General features: G+C 41.4%; 1 protein-coding gene across 1 annotated transcript in view; it reads left to right on the top strand.

The window, feature by feature from the left end:
* LOC139174264 (regulating synaptic membrane exocytosis protein 3-like) overlaps nt 1-8908 on the top strand; it is a 163626-nt gene extending 154718 nt beyond the window's left edge. Inside the window, exons 5-7 of the mRNA XM_070764532.1 lie at nt 3963-4064; nt 6102-6241; nt 8658-8908. Coding sequence (XP_070620633.1) covers nt 3963-4064; nt 6102-6241; nt 8658-8870 — 455 coding nt within the window. The 3' untranslated portion in view covers nt 8871-8908. The remainder of the gene's footprint in view (nt 1-3962; nt 4065-6101; nt 6242-8657) is intronic.
* Nucleotides 8909-22575: the final 13667 nt, after the last annotated feature.

Genomic DNA, 22575 nt, shown 5'->3' on the forward strand with positions numbered 1-22575 from the left:
ATCTCTCCCTCTTGCCCCCCCTCTTTCTCTCTCTCTTTCTCACTCTGTCTTGCTCTGTCTGTTGCTCTCTCTCTCTCTTTCTCTCTCTTCCTTTCTTCTCTGTGGAGGCCGGCGAAGGTTTTTCTTATTTTAAATGTTCCGGGCGGGCTGGCAGGGGGATGGGGAGTGCGCACGCACGCATGCCCAACATTCCAAATCCTGCCTCCGTTGTGAGAAGAACGCCTGCCTCACCTCTCCTGTAACTCTTTCGCTGACAGCCTGGGACAAAAGCGCCCTCGGTGAAGGGACTGCAAGAGGGGCCGGCCGAGCGTTAGCGGCCGGATGAGGAGGATGAGAAGCTGCTGCAGCCACCCCCAATCCCCCCCTCCCTGGGTGCCTTCCAAAGGTCCCTGGAAAAAGGCAGAAGGTAGCAATGAGGCGTGAGGACAAGCAGGCAGCTTGGCGGAGGGGAAGCGCTGAGGGGCTCTCCTCCTTCCCCACCCTGCGCTTCTCTCCCGCCCTGGCTTTTGCTTCACCCTGCAATTTCCCCACAGTTCAAAAAGAGGCAAGAGGCAGCCTGGATGAAATTGCGGGGAAATTGTGGGGCGAAGTGAAAGCCAGGGCAGACTCACAAAGGCAGGCTTGAGCTGCATGAGGAGAAAGAGGCAGAAGGAAAGAAGGCGGCGGGACCCGTAGCTCGTTGGGTGTCTCCTCGCGGGACAGAACCCTCTTTCTTTCTCATGGTGCCACCCCATCCTGTGGCTGCTCCCACCATGGCTGCGCGGTCCCGGCGCTCCTGGCTGAGTGTCATCCTGTGGCTGGTCTTGGGCTTCACGGTTGCTTCCTGGTTCCCTCTCCTCCCACCCTGTGTCTACCGCCAGCGACTCCTTCCTTGGGTCAGAGCTGCCGCTTCCCTCCGGGCAGCCCAGCCACATGGCCATAGAAAGCACCGAGGTTATTGCCTCTGTCTCTGCCTCCACTCAGGGAGCCAGGAGGAGGAGGAATAGGAGAAGCCGCAGCCTCCGCCACAGCTGCAGCCACCGCCGCGGTAGGAGCCAAGCTGGGCTCCAATGTTTGTAAAAGTTTCTGCCCCTCCTCTGTGGCCGTGATGCTTGGCAGGGAAGGATGCCATGTTCTGCTTTCTTCTGAGGTCACAGGGGAGGTGGGCGCACGCAACTGCAGCCTCCCAGAGCCGGAGAAGCCGGGGGTTTCTCCCCCACCCACAGCTTGGGAGGGGCAGATCAGCTGTCAGGCAGGGAGAAATGGTGCGGGTTCCTGTGCACTAACTTGAAAAAAGGTGTGCCGTCCTTGGAATTTGCCTGCGCCCCAGCTCACAGCGCATCTTAGAGGGAACTATGTACAGAATAATGAAGAGCCCAGTGAAAACAGGGTGCTCCGGAGAAGTACCTTCATCTTTGGACAGGTCGTCCTCTGGGTCAGTGCTAGGTTCCCTCAACCGGAATCATTGTGAAGAGAGTCTTGTAGGGAAGGCAGTGGTGCAGGAACTGACCAAATGTACTTATGAACTGGGCGAGATGGGGCAGGTAATGAATATTGCTGGACCCCTACAGTGATACCCTGGGAGTAGGCGGTAGCAAGTATGTCCTGAATGGATGGAGACATGTGCTGCCAAGAGTCTTGGGAGGTGTGCATTCCAGCAGCTGCTAGCGTGAAGGTGGCTGAAGGTGTGTGTGCCCTTTGTAGTCCCTGGAGAGGATGCTGACAAACCTGAGGGTTAGTTAAGGCCAGATCTGGCCTGGTAGGCCTCTCTGTCGGCAGGAACAAAATGGTCTGGCGATCAGGAAATAAATCCCTATCTGTGACAGATCCGCTTATCTTGGGAAGCGCTCTTGGTGAGGTTGCCGGGGCCAGGAGATTCAATGGCTGAGCGGGAGGTAAGGTTGTTAGGGGCAGAGCCTGATTTTGGGCTGCTTCCAGCTGTGCCTCAAGGTCTTTGATCTTTTTCTTGGCCTCCCTCAGGGCAGAGGAGGCCTGTGAACTTTTTGGTTTGGATTTGGGGCCATGTCCCTTATCCTTTATCTTAGGGGTCATGTTGTTGGACCTTTCTGACGGGCTAATCTGAGACTGGCCAGCCATAGGTGCAACAGGATAGCATCACTCACTGAGAGAACTGAGGAAATGCTGTGAAACCATGTTTGTGATAAGCACTGTGAATTTAAATGGTGTCCCTGTGTGTCAGTGAGGAAAAAACCGCCCACAAAATGGTGGGCGCCACTCTGAGACTTGTCAAAGGACCCTCCAGAGCCTCCGTAGGTTGTGGTGCCTCCAAAATCGCAGGCACAACAGCAATCAGGGAGAGACTGCCCCAAAATGGCGGGCATGCCTGCTGTGTAAATTGCCGATTGTGCTGTTCTTATCTGATTGGCTAGCAGCAGTGCGAAAACCCTTAGAAGATTTGCCTCATACCCTGCCCTCTCTGTGTTCCCATTCTCGTACGAGGGAGGTGGCCTTTGAGAGCTTCCCCACCCCCACCCCCACCACGGTTCTGCCCACTGCTCTGAGGTGATTTCGGCAGTGATACATGCGACAGGGGAAGGAGGGGCAACGGCCATCTAGAGGCTTCAAAATGACACACGATTCAAATCTCCCTCTCCTCAATCTCCCGATGATGCTTGCAGCTTGTTTGTTTGGTCACTGGGCCAAAAGGGTATCACCGCACAGGACAGGGACCCCACCCACACGACTCCCTGTGCAAGGCAATACTCCAGAGGAGTAGTGGCCCTAATGGGGATGAATGGTGAGGGCGATACCCGTGGAGGGCAGAGGCCCAGACTCCAGGAGATGGTAGGATATCTTCTATCCATCTTCTTTTACCTGTTAAGAAAGGAAAAACAAATTTTATTAACTAAGAAAAAATACAATAAATTAGGAGAGAAAACTCATATGTCCCTGCACTATGACTCAGTTTTTAAGACTGACCTATTGGGGCAGCTAGAGGGTGGGACATAATTAATATGCTAATTTTAACTTAGTCCCTACCAATAATGCTGAAGAATCACCCATGTTGGACTCTCCTTTGCAGTGCACTGGAGAATGAGGATGCTCATCTCTAACCTTCACCACAATGCCAGTCAATGATCTACTGACCACTGGCACTGCTTGTTCTCTTCTGCTGGTTTCCTGCTACACAATAGTAATACCAACTCCCCCCACGAACATTCCCCGTGAGAACTATGTGCCTTGTAACCTTACTTTCCGGATAACCTGCGTAGAATCTATATAAGTCCTTGAAAATGTTCCTGTCTAATATTTGAATAAATTTGACATGAGTCAGGTTTGGCCATCTGCAAATTTTAGAATTGAAGTGGGATTCAGGTTGTTAAAGTTGCTTCAGTGTATGCACAATATTCTAGGACTATTTTTGATTCATCTTTCTATGTGAATAGATCAAGGTAAGTTGTAATTAATTTTCCATGTTCATTTAAGGAGAACATAATTCATTTTGGTAAAAACTCATGGATAAAGAATCTGGGATTCCCCAGGTGCTATTGAATTTATTTATTTATTTCTATTTATGAGTTAAATTTATAGGCTTTCTGTTTTCTTACCATGTTTCTTAGATTTCCTGGAATGTACAATTCAGCAATATTTGGAGAATCCTAACATCTCCTTCACGATTCCATGATTTCCATAACTTAAGAAAGGTCTCCTAATATAGATCTATCACAAAACATTAAGATGAGCCAAGATACCCCAATCACACATGGAAATGGGGTAGGGCATTGGTGTGAAGGGCAAAAGGCTATTCTTTATTATATTAAAAAAAATCCACTGAAGTTTGAAAGACAGTTTTCAAAAAGCTTATTAAAGATGGATGCACGCCAACTGTTTTGGGACTTTTTTAAAAAAAGAATACTTTTCTTCCTTTCATGCTGTTTTTTCCTCTTTATTTTACACAATCACATGTAGACAGCACAAAACTCTTGAGTTTTGTCCATGCTGACTTTATTGCTGCTTCCTAGGCGATGTCCATATTGCGATGATTGACCGGAATGGACAGCTAGAAGTGGAAGTGATAGAAGCTCGAGACCTCACGCCCAAACTAGCTGCCAAATCTTTTCCTTGTAAGTAATCCCTTCCCGATAAGACTGAACAGAAATAAAATGAAAAGCTGCCTGGAACAAGTCTTGGTATTTATAGAAAATCAATCGTCTAATTTATGTCTGTTCTTAATAAAATTGAATGGGCCCAAAGACGGGCTACAAAAATGGTTGAAGGTCTTAAGCATAAAACTTATCAGGAAAGACTTAATGAACTCAATCTGTGTAGTCTGGAGGACAGAAGGGAAAGGGGGGGACATGATCGAAACATTTAAATATGTTAAAGGGTTAAATAAGGTTCAGGAGGGAAGGGTTTTTAATAGGCAAGTGAACACAAGAACAAGGGGGCACAATCAGAGGTTAATTGGGGAAAGGTAAGAAGCAACATGAGAAAATATTATTTTACTGAAAGAGTAGTAGATGCTTGGAAAAAACTTCCATAAGACCTGTTTGGTAAATCCACAGTAACTGAATTGAAACATGCGTGGGATAAACATATATCCTATGATAAAATACAGGAAATAGTAGATTGAAAATTCCTTCCCTGCCAAAAGAGACTCACTTCTATCCCTTTACACAGATCATGCAGGAGAAACTGGCAAAGTAATTTGAAGATCACCTTAGAGAGGGGTGCTTTACACCCCCCTCCAAGCGGTTTCCAGAGCCTCCAATAATCTGGATCCTCATTTTACTGATCTGGGAGGGATGGAAGGTTGAGTCAACCTTGAACTGCTCAGAATTGAATTCCCGGATACAAATGGAGTTCCCATTTTAACACACAGAAGTAACTAAAATCCTTTTCTACAATAAATCAGAAATACTTGTATCTTTGTGTACCTACTTGTTATACTCCTGTTTAGTGGGTTGAAGCCCTATACACAGCTACCTTGTTCACTCCAAAATAAGACATCCCCTGATAATAAGCCCAACTGGCAAAGCACTTATTTCAGGGTTCAAAAAAATAGAAGACAGGCTCTTATTTTCAAGGAAACACAATATTGGTATATCCATATTATATTGAATTTGGAATACTGGATTAACTTGGCATTTAATATAATAGATAATTGCATTAAAATATATTTAATCACATATATTATTAATAAAATATCTACGGCCTTGGACTGAGAACTTATTCTTAAATCCAATAAATTTGATTTCAGTTTCTTGGCACATCCAGGTAGCCCTTGAGATATGACCATAGCTGAATCTAGCAATTACAGTTACAAATCAGGACAGTCATAAAATGGGTCACCATGTTACCAAGCCAAATTTTATGACTTTTTTTACAATAGTGACACCATGGTCATTAAGCAAGCCCATTGTTTATTACAGGGCATCTTTTTTTTTTTGGTGCCAGAACCAGAATCAAAATCTAATTTCTGGTGAAATCATTGTAAATCACAGTCATGTGACCAAGGAATGCTGCAAATGTCCAAGTACCTCAAGTGAGGTCACATGACCGCAAGGGAAGCCCAACATCAGAATTTTGAAAATGGATTTGTGGTAACTTACAGTCGAATGATTGCTAAGCATTGTAATAAGTTGAGGAATACCAGTAGAGCAAAGGTCTTCAAATTTGGCAACTTTAAGACTCGTGGAGTTGAAGTTCACAAGTCTTAAAAGTTGCCAAGTTTGAAGACCCCTGCTGTAGAGGGTTTTGCCAGCCAAAAATGTTATTGCAAGAATTAAAGCATTCTTGAAGGGTCCTTGATGATCTCTGAGCCTGATTGTTTTCTTGTGGATGTTTCATTACCCAAACTAGATAACATGTTCAGTAACTACCATAGTACTTATGATATTATCGAGTCAAATAATGAAACCTCTGCAAGAAAACAACCAAGCTCAGAGAGCATCAACCCTGTAGCTCACAGTTGAAATGAGACTCCCCATTTCAACCGTGAGCTACAAATATTCTCTTTTATTGGCAAAGCAGCCTTGCTATGAATGCACGCATATTACTTCTCCAGAGGCATCTAGTAAAACATTGAAAACATCTCAGCCTGGGGCAAAATAGCTATTATTAATCTCCCTGCCTCTATTTCCCCCTCTCTGCCAATACAGCCACGTACGTTAAGGTGTATCTGCTGGAAAATGGGGCTTGCTTGGCCAAGAAGAAAACAAAGAGCGTCAAGAAGAACTTTGACCCACTCTACCAGCAGGCCCTTCTGTTTGATGAGGGCCCTCAGGGTAAAATGCTACAGGTGAATGCTTTCCTCGTCTCTTTGAAGAGTAAGAGGATCCTCCTTCTGCCCACATGCCTTTCAAAGCCATAATTCAGCCACAGGCCTACTAAGATGCCCTCACAGCAGTCCCCTCATGTCCCCATGGGAGAGAACCCTCTGCCAAGTTTTAGACAGGCAACTTGTATAGGTCCAGTAGAAATTCTGGTAACTATTAAGTAGATAATCTGTACGGCTATGGGAGAGATTCCTGTTGGGTTTGTCCTCTGAAAAGGGTCTCTGGTGTCCTCATCAGAAATAAGATTTTAGCTGCTTTCATCTGAAGAACTTGTATAGTTCCCACGAGAGGTTCTGAAGGTCCCAGTAGGGAGGTTGAATGCTATGAAGATACAGTACTTGAAATTGAAGAAGATGGTTACCATGAATTGCCTCGACTATTGACTTTAAAATCTAATTTTCTGTGAAGTCCCAACTTAGATAAAAATGGAGATGTTTGGCTTCAGAAAGATGCTGAGTTCAAAGTTCAATTAGGCAGTTAAAAATGAGGAATAAATGGCCTTTCAGGTATTGCTAAGGAAAACTTCCAAAAATCAAGGGAGGTATTGTTCAGTGCTAAACAGGGAAAAACACAGGTTCCACAATATTGAAGAAGGAAATAATAATTGGTTGGAGAATCAGGAAAATATTTCTGTGAAATCTCAATTGAGATCTCGGTGTAAGCAAGATTTTTATTTTGAGCAATGGGATTTCATAGGATTGGTTGTATGGTGCCCAGTCACTTTATGTGAGTTGAATGGCCATGTATATTTGATTATTAAATAAATAAAATGAATAAAAGACAACTGTCCATAAATTATGAGCTGTTAAAGGCATGGGAGTTAAAAATTATTGACTAATTTTGGGTTGAAAGAACAATTTATGATATACTTATTTTCCATCTCTCCCCTTTCAGGATCTCAATTAGGGAAAGCCAAAAATGACAGCTGATTCTAGATTTCAGAGGAGAGTAAAAGGCAGATTCCTAATAACTCCCACTGTTGGAGAATTTTAAGATAATATTAAAAGGATACCAGAATCATGGTGCTTCTCAATTGATCAATTTTAATGCTCCTTCTGGCTTTGTACACTGACTAAAAACTGATGCTATGGGGGACAATTTTTACAACTAACTGCACTTAGTTAGGTTATGAAGAACCTAACTAATAATTGAAGAAGCATGTCAGGGTATTTTCAAACATTCATCATTTTTAAATACTGTAGCTCCTAGGACTACCAGTCAAAAGGCATTTTAATATCCCCTAAAAACTGTGATCCACATCAATTAAGCAAGTGCATATATTTTCCCATTTCCAGGATAGTCAATGATTGACAGAATGCAAAGTTCACTTTTTAAAGGCTGCAAGGTTTATGCTAATCAGTTTAAAGGAATATCTTCGAGAGGCAAAATAGACCACTCCCTATCATATTTAAGAATAACTTTTGGAACCGAAAGAATAGAATAGGATAGCATAGGATAAGATAGGATAGAATAGAATGGTACCTTTACTTACGAACTTAATTCGTTCCGTGACCAGGCTAGAAAGGTTCGTAAGAAGCAGCAATTTTCCCATAGGAATCAATGTAAAAGTGAATAATGTGTGCAAACTCATTAGGAAAATTCAAAACTTTAGAAGCAAGGCAAATGGAGGGGAGGGGCAGCAAAAGGGGACTTATGGAGGAAGAAAGGGTGTGTGTGCTTGGACAAGAAGCGAAAGGGGGCAGATGGATGCCTTGCTTCCTTCATATGTCCCCTTTCACTGCCTCTCCAAGCAGCCCGCTAGCCTTGCTTTATCCACACACCACTCCAGGGCGGCTGCAGAAAGCTCCTCGGACGTACCATTTTCTAGCAGAAGTGATGGTGGTGTGGGGACCCAGCACGGCAAAGCCTGGCTCCAGTTCCCATGCGATCATTGGAGCCAGCAGCAGCAGCCAAGAGAGAAGCGAGGCTTCATAAATTTAAAATGGTTTGTGAATAGAAAAAGCCTTGAACACCCAGTTCGTACCATGAAATGTTTGTACCTAGAGGTGTTCATAAGTAGAGATACCACTGTAGAATATAATATAATAGAATAGAATAGAATAGAATTCTTTATTGGCCAATTGTGATACACAAGAAATTTGTCTTTGGGGCATATGCTCTCAGTGTGCATAAAAGAAAAGATACAAAGAAAAGAAAAGAAAGGTTAGTTAGCATAAGCAGGACTAGGCTGTTAATGATTTATATAGTATGAAGAACCAAGCTGTTAGCCAAAAACAGAAACGACCCCAAGGATTATTTATGGGAGGTTGATAAAGGCCTCCTTGCTTTCTACTTGACCCTCTTAAGGTATTCTACTCTTCTGCTTCTCCTTTCTTGGATTCTCTCGATAATTCAGTTTGTCTTACTTTTTCCCTTTAGGTAATTGTCTGGGGAGATTATGGTCGCATGGACCACAAGTGCTTCATGGGAATGGCTCAGATTGTCCTAGATGAGCTGGACCTGTCTAGTGTAGTGACAGGTTGGTATAAGCTCTTTCCCACTTCCTCATTGGCAGACTCCACCATTGGATCCCTTACTCGTCGCCTTTCTCAGTCTTCACTAGAGAGTTCAATAAGCCCTTCTTGCCCTTAAAGAAGACAATACTCAACAACAGAGAATGCCTTGTTCTACCACGGCTTCCGGTAGCATGGTTTGTAAATATTCCATGTCTTTTCCTCCCATCACCCTTTCTTCTTCTCCTTTTCCTCCTCCTCCTCCAAGAAGAGAAAACTGTTCCAGTGACTTTAAACATGTCTGACCCTCCAACTCTGGATGGACAAAGTAGGAGAAATCCAGAAGGTGACGGGGAGGAATTGGAAGGGAAAGAAAAGAAACACGTATTAAGGGAAAAACAACAACAATTTGATTTTAAAATTGCCAGTTTCAAGACTGTTACATGATCACCCCAAAGAAAACGGTCTGTGAAAAGGAGTAAACTGTTTCTCATGTTTGAAACATCTTAGACAGAATCTCAACCACTAAACCCACTTAAAAAGAGCATGTTAGGTTTTCTTTCTTTCTCAATCCTGTTTTCTTTTGGCATCTCTGGATTTGGCTTGTTCGCCTAGTGTTTCTTTAAAAAAAACAAAAGAAGGGGGGAAAAGTGGAATGCGGCCACTGCTAACAATTTTTTTTAAAGGAATGTAGCATTTTCAGACCTTATGTAGCTTGCCATGTGCTTAATGGATTCCTCTGCAATATTTGTATAGTACGGCCTTCTTCCCACCCAGCAGGAACTGTCAACATTTCACTTCCTGCTTATATCCTGGGTTTCAAATCCTGAAGAAAGCAATTTTGTTTGTGTTGCATATCTGGAGAAGAATAGGAGGATTGGCCAAAGGTGCAGAAGAAGAAAGAGCTCCAAAGGGTGCATTTGACTGTTAACTTCAAATAATATTAAGACTCATGTTTTTTGCTTTGTTATGCTTAGAAAAATTTAATTGTGTCTCCTCCTTCAGACACTCCTGCTTTAGATACCAGATCCTTGATGCTACTTTAGCAAGCCATATGCAAAGAACTGAAATGGGGCCATTATTCCGTTTTGTCCTCATTGTGTCTGAAATGATTTGTAGCCTAAAAGGCAAGATACCAAACCAACCAATTTTCAAGCAGAAGATGAAACGTAACAAGAAGATATGTACTAGGCCAATATGGAAGCCCTTCAAAAGTTCATAGGATTTCTCAAAAGGTTGAGTATGGAGTCTCTCCATTTATTAACTGTTTTCAATTTAATCCAACCAGGCTGCAATCCTAAACCAACTAATCTGTTGTTTTTTTTAAAAATCAAACATTTGATGGAATTTTGCTTCTGTGTAAATCTGCATAGGCTGGATTATTGGTTGTATGAATGTGTTTTATGTAGCAATCTGGTCTCTCGGTGATGACCAGTTCCCGTAGCAAAATTGAGAATTACAGAAGTTTTTCATGAAGGTGCCTACCAAAATTTGTTGCAAATACTCAGGGGAGATACTACTGAAAACCACAATTTCTTTATTGTTCCTGTTATTTTTAATTTTTTTCCATGGACTATAGGGACAGTAAAAAGCTGACGGATTAAGCGTTGAAGCGGCAGCATTCTGAAAGCTACTGATTAGTTTCTGAATACTAGACAGCCTTGGAAGTAGCTCTTAAATTGAAATGCTACAGTTGGCAAAGAACTCCTTTTAGCTATCCACACTTCATTTTAACTGAAGGTTAAGAAACTGTTTTACTTCTTAGGTGTATTATATAGGTAAAAAAAACATGGGTCCTTCTCTAACTCTAGCTAGGATGAAACACAAGGGAAGTTCTCAAGAAGGAAATAAAACCGACAGCATTTAATTTTCTTCCTTACAAGGATGACAAATTTCCAGAGTATGTGTTGATGGGAATCCTGTCACACCCGTCAAAAAAGCATATGTAAATATATTAGTAACTTATTTCAGCAACATTAACCTGCAGCAATTTTTTGGATGTGGAATTTCTGTAGCCGTACAATTTCACCAGACCAAACCCATCTACAGGTATCAAAGCAGGGAGCTGAGCTGATGATGCTATCTTGGCCTTGTTCTTCTTGAACACACAACTTTCTGTTGCTCTCTACATGTATGGTCTGTTGTGACATTTTCCAGAATAAGCAATATATTGGTTTTGAGTTCACACCTGAGACATGCTGTCTTGTTCACTTTTGAATGTTTTTTCTTGGCAAAAAGACAGAAAAGGTGTCATCTGGCATTCCCCTCTAAACCAACAAATGTTGCCTAGTATGACCGCATCCTGAATCTGAGTTTGAATAAATGCAATTCTCAAAAGTTTTTTTTTAAAAAAATGCAAAGCAGAACTAACTCAAAGTTTGCCTCTAATGACAAAAATGGGGTCAATTGCTCAGTCGTCTGTTTTGCAGAAAATCGAGGACTGCTTTCAAAGTAGAAAAGTTATGAAAGCCTTGTGATGGTTCATCTTGTTGAATCAGCACAATTTGCCCTATCAAATACAATTTTGAGTGAATAGCAGGACTGTGCCTCCTTCCTCAAATTGTGTCTCTGAGATTTGAAGAGCCAATGTGACAATTCTTCTAAAGGATACTACTTAGCACAACAATTATTTAAAATATAAGCAAAGGAAGCCAGTAAAGATTTTATGCAACTGATGACAGGCTTCTTTCTCCAGAAGGGGCTCAGCTTTGAAGAAGCGGCAGAAAATGAGTCCATGAAGTGCCTGAAGAAAGTACAACTGTCAAGGCAAGTAGAAGCTTGCCCTGGTCCAAGAAATCCTGCCGCAGAAAGAGCAGCTACTGTCAATGAAGTGCACAAGTCCACTCTTCTTCCGGTTCCTGAACCAAGAAGAGTCCTTCAAAGACCAACCACATTCTTGAGACTGAAGTTTTGCTTATCCAAGGATCCTTGCACATTTCCCCAGATAGTTGGCAACTCAGGCAGCAATTCAACCCTCTTCTCTAAAGCATAGAAGCATCGTTTGAACAATCCCCAGTGCTCCAGACAATTGTTTTACAGCCCCCAAGCTTGCCATCAACCCAGAATCTCTGGGGTCTGGTTTCCTACCTCGACCTTAGACCTCTCTGGATATCTGCTTGTAATCATCTCTTTGGTTTGGACTTGTTTTGTCATTTCCAGTGTCTTGATTGCTGACCCTCAAAACAGTCTGTGCTTGTAAGGTCTTGAATTGTGTTTCATCTTAGCTAAGCAGCTCCTGGAAAATATTTCATTGCTAGCTTCAAGCCGTGGTCTACACTGAACAGTGCTTGCTTAGCAAGTCACACTAGTTGAAAAAATACACCTAGGCAAATAGGCAAGACGATGCATTATGGAAAGGTTTGTATAATGAAGCCCATGGTATAAAAGAACATGGATCAGACACTGCCACATCTGGAGACATCTCACCTACTTTAGATAAGGCACCATTGGTCTGAAAGACTGGAACAAGATAGCAGGGAAATAGAAATAGAAATCAGATTAATTCTGTTCCCCGTGTAGTGAAGTTAACGTACTAGGGATTTTTAAACAGCTTCAGTATTTTTATAATGGTTCAGACAAGAGAGATATGATGTGATCCTAAGAATAGCATGCATGTTATTGCAGTCAGGCAGATATTGAAAGTACACTTGGAACTTCTACGACATTTCACCTGCTTTTATAAATCCAGCACTGGAGGACAGAGCTATAAGACGAACGTCCCAACATAAGAACTACAAATCTACATGCAATGTGGAATTAGTCCATTTCCATCTCAATAGAAAGTTTTGAATTTGTCCACCAGCCCACAATCAATTTGATAAAACCACAAATTATTATCACAGCCAGGGGCTTATGGTAGAGAGATGATGAGACCTCAAATAGAGCTTCGTGTCTAAAAACTGCTCCCCAAAACTGAAATGCATTTCATGAGAACAGAAAAAGAGAGAAAGCAACTAATTCCAGGCCATTAAAGGAGCTTTAGGTTTTTATTCCATAAGCATCAATTCTCTGATAGTTGATAGTAACTCTCACTCAAGAAGATTTGATGAGAGCAAAAGTCCCAGTGAGGAATCACAAATGCCTTAGAATGTGTCTAAGAAAGACTACTCTGGATCTCGGTTTTTCTATTTGAATTCTAATGAATTCTCTGCACAATAAATAATCCCAATGATAAAACGTAAAAAAAAAAATCCTGTTGAAATGTCAGCTATTAAAAAAAAATATTGGGGTGAAATACTGTAGTTATATCCCAAGATATAACTTATATTGGCTTCAAATTGAGTATATCCAGAGCAGGGGTCTCTAACCTTGGTGACTTTAAAATTTATGGACTTCCAATTCCCAGAATTCCTCAGCCAGTGTACTTTCATCAGCAAGGCTGGCTGAGGAATTCTGGGAGTTGAAGTCCATAAGTCTTAAAATTGCCAAGGTAGGAGACCTCTGATCCAGAAGACATTTATATCTCACAATCTGCATTTTGAAGTGGACCACTGGCATTGCCACATTTCTGGAGGATGCTGTTTTTCACCCTCTAATATTGCTTCCTTGTCTTCTATTTTATCTGACAGGAATCAATGAAATTTTGTTTTATTTATCTGGCATATTTACATCCCATTTTTCATCCATCATGGAATTCAAAGTGGTATATATAAATTTGCCAAGCCCCAACAAACCGTTCATTTTACCAAAGGGGCTGTTTCATATACATTATTGTCAAGAAAGGGCAGGAAAGTTGGAAAACAGGTCCTGTTTCCATTTAAAGGTTTGCCTCTGAGCACAATTTACCAGAATTATTAAATGGATGGAACCTGATCCAAATGGAACAAGAAATCTGGTGAATTGTACACTTTGAATTTTAATCCACAATAATTCAGTGCAGAATAAGAGTTAATAATAACAAACCGCCAGCTAAAATGGAGAAACAAGCTACACAATATTGGGATCCAGATAGAATTTGCTAAAGAAACTGCTCATTTTGGGGGGTAGGGATGGAGGTGGACAGGAGGGGGGTGGAATGGACTTTTTCCAATACAAAAGGCAATTTAATCTAATTTACAATAGACATGCATGATAGATTCAATACTGCCATCTGCTGGCAAAGGCGAGATTAAAAAGGAGCAGCTCCCATCCTAAAAGCATCCTAAACCTTGATTCATGCAACCCGAGGCTTCACATTAAGTAGAGTTAAAGAATGAAGAAATTGATCATTTTTCTGCACAGTCTATGAACTTAAATATATTAACGCTGATTAAGGATGCAAGACAAGCTGCAAATTGTTGGTTGTATACCTCATGATTTTATAACTAATATGTTGTGATTTGTTTTGTCTGTTAGTCTAGTAGAAGAGGATGGTAAGGGAGAGGGATGGTAGGACTCTACTAGCACATCTCTTTTCTTTTGGCCTTCTCCTTTAGCATGGAAAGGAATTAATGCGGGAGAACTACTCCAGTATTGGGTGTTTATTTTAAATAATACATATCTCACCTTAAAAAATTAAATACAAAGTTAAACTCAAAGCAGAAATAAAACAAAATCATAGCTAGAACAGGGCTAGATTCTTAAGGATACAATATGGAGAGAAGATAATAGGTAGTAGAAAAGCTTATTGATTTCCAACTGTTCAAACAATTAAGTTGGATCGATTTTTATGAGAATCTCCCATTCTGTACCTGGTGATTCTGGGAAATTGAGTCTCAATACCCCTGGGATTCTCCAGGGTACAGGTAGTTCTGATTTATAACATGATAAATAGCCAAGGCTATTTATTTTGTCCCAGCATTTTCCATAAAAATGTGCCCCCCCCAAAAAACCAGAATTCTGCTGTTCTTTGAATATGAAAGCTTCCTTCAGGATGATTGTGTGGTTTTTTTAACATCAACAGTAGGATGAACATGGAAAACAATCATGACTGGATGTTGCATCAATCTGGTTGTTCTATGCCTTCCTACCAAAGTTGATATTTCAAAGTGACGGGGCTACAGAGCTTACACAACTCATGTGATTGCCCTTGCACCAGGATTCAGGAAAAGTGTGCATAGTTACAAAAGGTATTCTGAGGTCTGCTGTTCTCAGGGGATGCGATACTGTTGCACTCTTAAAGATGTGGGATTAAAATGAGAATACAAGATGATTAAAGTGCAATAGAGCAAGGGTACTCCAACCTTGGGGACTTTAATAGAGAAAGGGATCCTGGGCTGAGCTTTTGAATGTCCCTCACCTGAAATTAGTGGAATGTCCCTCATCTGAAACCCCCAACCCCAAATTACAGAATATTGTTGCCTGTCCTGTAGCTTTTAAAGGGGAAAAATAGTATATTTTAAATAAAAAAACTTTTGGAGAGGATGACTGAGAAAAGAGTTGTGTGTGTGGAGGTGGTACTGATTTTATGCCACTGGTTAGGCAGGGGTAGGGGAAGGAGGATATGTGTTTCACTGGACAACCTTGTCTCTGTTTGAGGTTCTTGGGATGCGCTGTCCATCATGCTGATTTGGAATTCCAGTCCTAAGACACCAATGGGATGAGATAAGTTTGGGGAAGATAAGACTAACCATTCCAGTTACTGTTGGTATGAAGGATCTGTATTTTGTAATTGTGGTAAAGATGTTGAAGCGATGTTCTCCCGATGCCAGAGTACTTCTCACTTGGAGTGTGGGTGCAATAGGCTGTCTTGAGTTGGACTATCTGGCTCATTGGATAGCAAACCCCTCTGGATCATAGCACTTTTGATGTTGGTGGCCTTGTTGGTGTTTTCCTTTTAAAATATAAGGGCTTATATGTTTTCATGTTAACAATGGATAACTTTCTTCTCCCCACCAATTAGTTCTTCCAATGTCCTCCTTTCCCCCAAAAAGAAATATTGAACAAAGCAGCTTTCACTGTGACATTGTGAAATTAATCCCCAGAGACAGTCACTAGAAACTGGAGGCAATGCTACCTCTAAATTTTGTTTGGCCTGGAGCCATTCTGGAACTGAATTCTTAGTAGGAGTTTAAGATGTATTTGTATTTATTTATTTGGGGTAATTTATATCTAGACTTTCTCCTAAAAACATAGTTAATAAGGCAGCAAGCAAAAGCTTTATAGAATAAAATGAAAAATATTGATATGCAGTAGAGGTAATTTAAAACTTGACTTGGAAGCTTAAGTTCATTGTCCTGTTTTAAAAAGATCTACCTGGCAAGAAGAATCAAATAATTCAGCTATTATTGGCTGAAAGGGAATGTTCTCATTTACATATTGAAAACACATCTTTATAGTAGCCTTTCAGAACATAAGGCCCCAAATGATACAGAATACAAATCAGACCATAAAAATTTAAAAATATCAGTTAAGTAACATCAGTGAAAGGACAGGCTTGGGAAGAAAAGTTAATCCATAGAACTCCTTGAAACCATCAATACAAATAGCTTCTAAAAGTATTGTGAAAGAGAAACCATATGTCAGAGATTTTCAAACTTGGCAACTTTCAGACTTGTGTACTTCAACTCCCAGAATTCTTCAGCCAGCTATGCTGGGACTTGAATTCTGGGAGTTGAAGTCTTCAAGTCTTCAAGTTACCAAGTTTGAAGACCTCTGATGTATGTAGTATGGCAAGATTTTAAAAGGTATATGGGGGCTTCTCTGGTTTTCGTTAGAAAGACTTCAAATCTGGATGGTCATTCCAATAGTGCTTTTCTAAAAGGCAACTGGACTTTCTTCTTTCTTTGAAAATGTTTTGTTTCTCACCCAAGAAGCTTCTTTGGTTCTAACTAGCATCTTGGATGAGAAGCAAAAAAATTTTTTTTTTAAAAAAAATAAAAAATAAACATCAAGAAATCCCAGTTACCTTTTGGAAAATCCTTGGAATAACCATGGCTTGGATGATTGAGAATCTCAGCCGACCATCTGGGTGGTCAGTCATATAAAAGAAGATTTCCCCACACAGCAAAGACACATTTATTATGACTTCTTGGATTAAAACCAGCATTCTTGAGCGGAGTTTGGAGAGTGGCAGGCAAGGTAGATGGCTCTATTCTAGATCCCTGAAGTAGCTTTACTTGCTAAGTTATCTTCAAGGCTTGTTCTAGTGATAGGGATGGGTGGGGATGGGGGATGGGGGCTAAACATTTTACCCATCTGACCCAATTTTGTTTAGAAGTCAATTCTAAATTACTAATCTCTGTGTTCCTCTCTGTGAACACAGTAATCAGGGATCTTGTCATGTTGAAGAATATCAACATAATGAACTGTGGAGTCCTTGGTAGTCTCTGAATTTAGCTGTCTTCTTGAAGATGTTTAATTTCTCCAACTAGGCAACATCTTCAGTGTTGTTAATTTATCCAACTAGGTAACATCTTCAATGTTGTTCACTGAAGATGCTAGCTAGTAAGTAATGGAATGTCTACAAGAAAGCAACCAAGTTCAGAGACCACCAAGAAGACCTCCACAGAAGAATATGGCAAGGGTGTGAAGTAATCCTAGAAAAAAAGGAGTAATTGCAAAACAGTAATTAGATGTTGTGGTAAACTTGATCAAAGTATAGCTAAGGTTTCTAAACTAGGGTTTTTGTTCAAAGGATTAAATCAAGGTTATCCAAGCCAACCAATTATTTTATTAGCCTGCCTTCTTACTGGACTCCCAAGATTATAGCATGATCTTAGTTTTAAGTAGCAGATTTTCTGAGAGAAATATGAATGGGGAATCAGAATAAGAATCTCAAAACCTCTAGTCACACTGAGCACAAGGGGATGTCTTGCAATGGGCAGTGGAGAGAAGAATTACTAATGGACCAACACACAGACACACAGACACACATACAATTTTATACCGTGCTCTGTAATGTTTTCTATGTGGTGTGGTCTTTCCTAAATGTAAAACTCTTGTATTTTTCTGTGGATTTATATATGCAGCAGGACTGACAGCTTTGAGGGTGCACGCTCAATTTTGTAAATTATTCTTGACAAGATTTTTCCCCTCTTTCCAAAGGAGACAAGATGAATTTTAAAAAGAAAAAAAAGAAATAAAGAAATAAAAGTTAATGTTACTTCATTTGGCTTGTTACATGCATGTACAGTATTTGGATAGCAAGTAAAGATAATTAAAGCCAGTTTTGAAAACTGTTTTGATTGTTTTCAAATGTGTTACCATCACTGGTTTCATGCACACATGCACAACACGTAAGTGTACTATAGCTGAGTTTCTGTTGTGTATATGCGTACTTGATTTTGATAGGAGTGTATCTTGTTTGCATCATTCATCTGAATACAAGGAGGAGAATATAATTGTTATCCAGGACACTCGGGTTCTTTCTCTAACCACTAAAAGTATAATTAGCAGCTTGCTGAAGGTATGAAATGTCTAAGAGATCTTGACTATGGATTTGCCACAGCTGCAACACCCAGAAATTTTGACTTTCCATATTTTTTGGAGTATAAGATGCACCATAGTTTTGTGGGAGGAAAATAGGGGAAAAACATCTACCTACTGGGTATTCATCTGGCTAGCGTCCTTAGTCTGGGCAGCTTCAGCACATTATTTTATCCCCTGGTTAGGGCTGGGGGGAAAAAATCAACTTTGGAGGGAGTAGCTATGAAAACAAGCCTGCAAAGACTTAGGGCTGCAAAGACTTAGGGCTGGAGTAGCAATGAAGAAATCCAGCAAGCCGGGAAGATCATTAGTATTTCCTTAGGGCTGGATAAAAAGCTTTGAAAAAGCTATATTGTGAGTATAAGATGCACTCAAATTTTCAGCCTCTTTTAGGGGGGAAAGTGCGTCTTATATTCTGAAAAATATGGTAATTTTCAGCGATAGCCGTGTTTCCCACAAAGCTGCATTTGGCATAGGGAGGTGATTACTTTGGGTTACATCAGTGATTCTCAACCTGATTCATTTTAAAATGTATGGACTTCAATTCTCAGAATTCCCCAGCCAGCATGCTAGCTGGGGAAGACTGGGAGCTGAAGTCTATACATATTAAAGTGGATCAGTCTGAGAAACCTTGGGCTGGGTGAATAAGACTACTTTTAAAATAGTCCTGTGGGACTATTGCTGTGGTTGGTATGTATGTGTATGATATATGTATATGCTCGGTTAAATTTCCTGTTCCTGCGTGTCACCCATTCTCAGAGACTCTGGGTGTCTAACAGCATCAACATAAGCAAGACTCAAAATATGTTTGAACTGACATAATAAAAAAGGATAAACACCAACTATAGAAATTGTCATGCACTATAAACCTCTCCTTCAGTTCACCATTTCCCTCTATTTGAACCAGACCAAATGTCTCCTGCTAGGCAGTTCCAAAAAAAAGAGGCATCTGGTTCTGGAACCTCATCAGTTGGCAATCTCAAAGTGACAGGATCTTCAGGGGATTGGTCCTATTTGTTCCATGTTTGACAGATAAATACAAAAGGAAGGGCCTCAAGTAACCAGGCCCAGAGTCATTAGGAGGCCTTAAAATTGACAATTAGCATCTTGAATCATATCTAGAAACCAACTGGCAACTTGAAACAATGGAAGCAGTGTGTGTGTGTGTGACCTAAGTATAGTGGGAAAAATGGTCCTGAGAAAATTGTTGTTACATTCATGCTTGGTATACCTGCCTTGCTGGTTAAGATCAAAGGGAACGGACGCAGGAAGAGCTATGAAGACATGAGAGGAAACCAACTCATTTAGAAAGAGCTGCAAAATGAAATCCAGACTGCAAAACCACTTCCTTTTGCTAGGAAAACTATGGGTATGTCAAACATTTAAACTATTTGTGAAAACCCCATTTAAAAAGGTACTCTGGTTACTATGGAAGAATGTCATATCTTCTCTCTCTCTATATATAAAAGCTAAAAACACTCAGGCAGAATCATGAAATCTCAAGAACTGTAAAGCCTACAAACTTGAAATTTAGCACTTATGTTCCTTTTGGCATCTAGGTGCTCACTAAAAAAGGATTTGTCAAAATGACTGTTAGTATTTTTTAATATTATTATTAACATGCTCTGATGCTAAGGATTTAGTTCTATTCCTTCTCCCCACCTGAAAAGAATTCTGTTCCAGCTGCCACTTGGGTGTGACCAGCGCGTGACTCATCCAGCCGGCGGGCTGGGAGTTTGGAGAGGATCAATAGAGCGAGCCTGAGGGAGAGAAGGCGATAAGATAGGAGAGGTTTCTGTGGGGCATGCCTGAGGGGGAGAAGGGGATAAGAGAGGCTGATCATAATTACTCATTAATTTTCAAACCATAAGTCTCGACTTATCAAGCCTGATCAGTTTCATAGCGGAGCACAGGTATTCAGCTAGTACGTTGATAAGTAAATCAGATTGTGATGGTAGGGCCAACTGCCAGCTGCAGCAAAGTCTGATCACTGATGGTGCCATTCCTGAGAAGTTACTTGTTTTGCATTTGGAGGAGGGGTGTAGAAGCATCAGTGGGGGAAAAGCTGAGATTGACATGATGGAAATGAAATGATATTTGTCCATCATGTTTGAGGAGGACGTTGACATGGGTTGTGGGCTGCACGCAATGTCCGCAAGTGGCTGGTACGGGCACAAAATGTTCTGCCACATGTTGGGCTGGCATGTGTGGGCACCATTGTCACAGCATTTGCATTTGCAGCCCTGGCTTTGCGGCTTCTCTACTGCTCTGAATGTTCTTCTGGCCTCAGATGTCTGGCAGCCTTGGTGGATCAGCATGAGCCATGTTGGTCGATTTACGCCAGGGTTTCCCAGGAGGGGGTGCCAATATCGAGGGGCTCGAAAGAGGTTTCAACACGTCTTTGTATCACTTCCTTTGTCCCCCATGTGATCGCTTTCCTTTAGGCAGCTCACCATAGAGGAGCTGTTTAGGGATGCGATGGTCTGGCATCTTAGCAACATGGCCTGCACAGTGTGTCTGGGCTTTCATCAGCATGGTGGGAATTGATGGCAGGCCTGCTCTAGAGAGGACCTCAGTGTCAGGCACCTTATCTTGTCACCAGATCTTCAGAATTCTACATAGGCAGGTCATGCGGAAGTGGTTCAATTGGCTAACATGTCTCCTGTATACAGTCCAAGTGTCAAGCCCAAAGTCATTATGTGAAGTCAAAGGTTGGCCAGACACAGTTTGGTAGTGATAGAGGAACGGGGGGGGGGGGGATGAGTGAGAAAGAAAGAGATTCCTTTCTGCAGATGCCATAGTAACGAACACAGGAAGGAATCAGGAATTCTGCATAGGATTGGTCCTCATGATTGCACTTGTGGGTGAGGGGATGTGATATGGGGTTTTGACCCGGATGTAATCTAAGGGACTCAGAGTTGGAATGATTCAAGTCGAGTCAAGATATGTCTGTTAATAAATCATACCCTGCGAGAAGCACAGATGTGGAATTGATTTATTTCTCAGATGCTATTTGGTTCGCTGACAACAAGTCTCACTGGCATACAACAGAGTAGTTAGCACTATTGCTTGGTAGACTTTGAGCATTGTAGCAAGGCTTATTCCACATTGGTTCCACATGTTGGTCATTAGTCTGCCAAATGCAGAGCTTGCCTTGGCGATTCTGCAGTTGACCTCAATGTCAATTGTCACTGCACAGGAGAGGGTGCTGCCAAAATATGTAAATTGGTCCACTGCTTGTAGCTTTTGCCCCTTTATTCTGATGGTGGGCTCTTGATATTTGGGTTTCAGAGCCAAACTAAGTTATCTTAGTGAATAAATGTACATTTTGTATATTTACACTTTGCCATTTTTGAAAGAAAAGGAGTGGCAATCATACTCAAAAATCATACTCAAAAAGGATATTACCCAGTATGTGCTCAGCTGTACCTCAATAAACAGGATTGTGTCATTTAGAATGAGTGGATATCCAGGAAACAATAAAATCTTGCACAAAGTTATGCAACGAAAAATGACATTGAAGAATTTTCTATAAAGCATGTAACGGTATTGATAAATACAGTAATACCTCATCTTACAAACTTAATTGGTTCCGGGAGGAGGTTCGTAAGGCAAAAAGTTCATCAGACAAAACAATGTTTCCCATAGGAAACAATGTAAAATCAATTACAAGCAAAAAAAAAATCGCAAAAATGGTGCTCCGCTGGGCGCCACCATCCGGCCATCACCGAGAAGCCCCGCCGCCCGGCTGTCACCTTGCCAGAAGAGCTGCGGAGCTGTCAGCCGGTCAGGAGGCTCAAACGGAGGTGGGGAATCCCAAAAGGGAATTCCACGGGCGGAGCTTTGACGTCACGGAGACGTCCTTCCTGGAGTCCATGTTTCAGCTGGCCAGGAAGGACATCTTCGTGATGTCAAAGCTCCGCCCATGGAATTCCCTATTGGGATTCCCCACCTCCATTTGAGCCTCCTGACCGGCCGACAGCTCTGCGGTTCTTCTGGCAAGGTGACAGCTGGGCGGCAGGGCTTCTCAGCGGCCTCCCGAACCCGAACCCCGAACTTTTGCTGAATGTCCGGGTTCGGCGTTCAGAAGAATGACAAGAAGCCCCCCGGCTGTTTCAAAAGGCGACAGCCGGGCGGCGGCGCTTCTCGGTGGCCTTACAAACCCAAACCCTGAACCCGAACTTTTGCCGAACTTCCAAGAGACAAAAATTTTCCAAACCCCAGGTTCATATCTCAAAAAGTTTGTATGATGAGGGGTCCATATCACAAGGTACTACTGTATTTGGAATGCAAGCGTTCAAAGGAAAGGATGAACTTGGAATTGCAAAAAAAAAAAGTACTGAGTAAATACAATAATGCAGAAGATGTGTTAGTGTCATTTTGAGGAGAAAAATTGTGTTTAGGCATACCCGTCAAATATGAATTAGAAAATATATAATCAGAATGTAAGATTAATATAAACATGTTTTTGCTAAATTTAACTTACATGAAATAAAACT

This window comes from Erythrolamprus reginae, chromosome 11 (assembly GCF_031021105.1).
Source record: "Erythrolamprus reginae isolate rEryReg1 chromosome 11, rEryReg1.hap1, whole genome shotgun sequence".
NCBI classification, from domain to species: domain Eukaryota; kingdom Metazoa; phylum Chordata; class Lepidosauria; order Squamata; family Dipsadidae; genus Erythrolamprus; species Erythrolamprus reginae.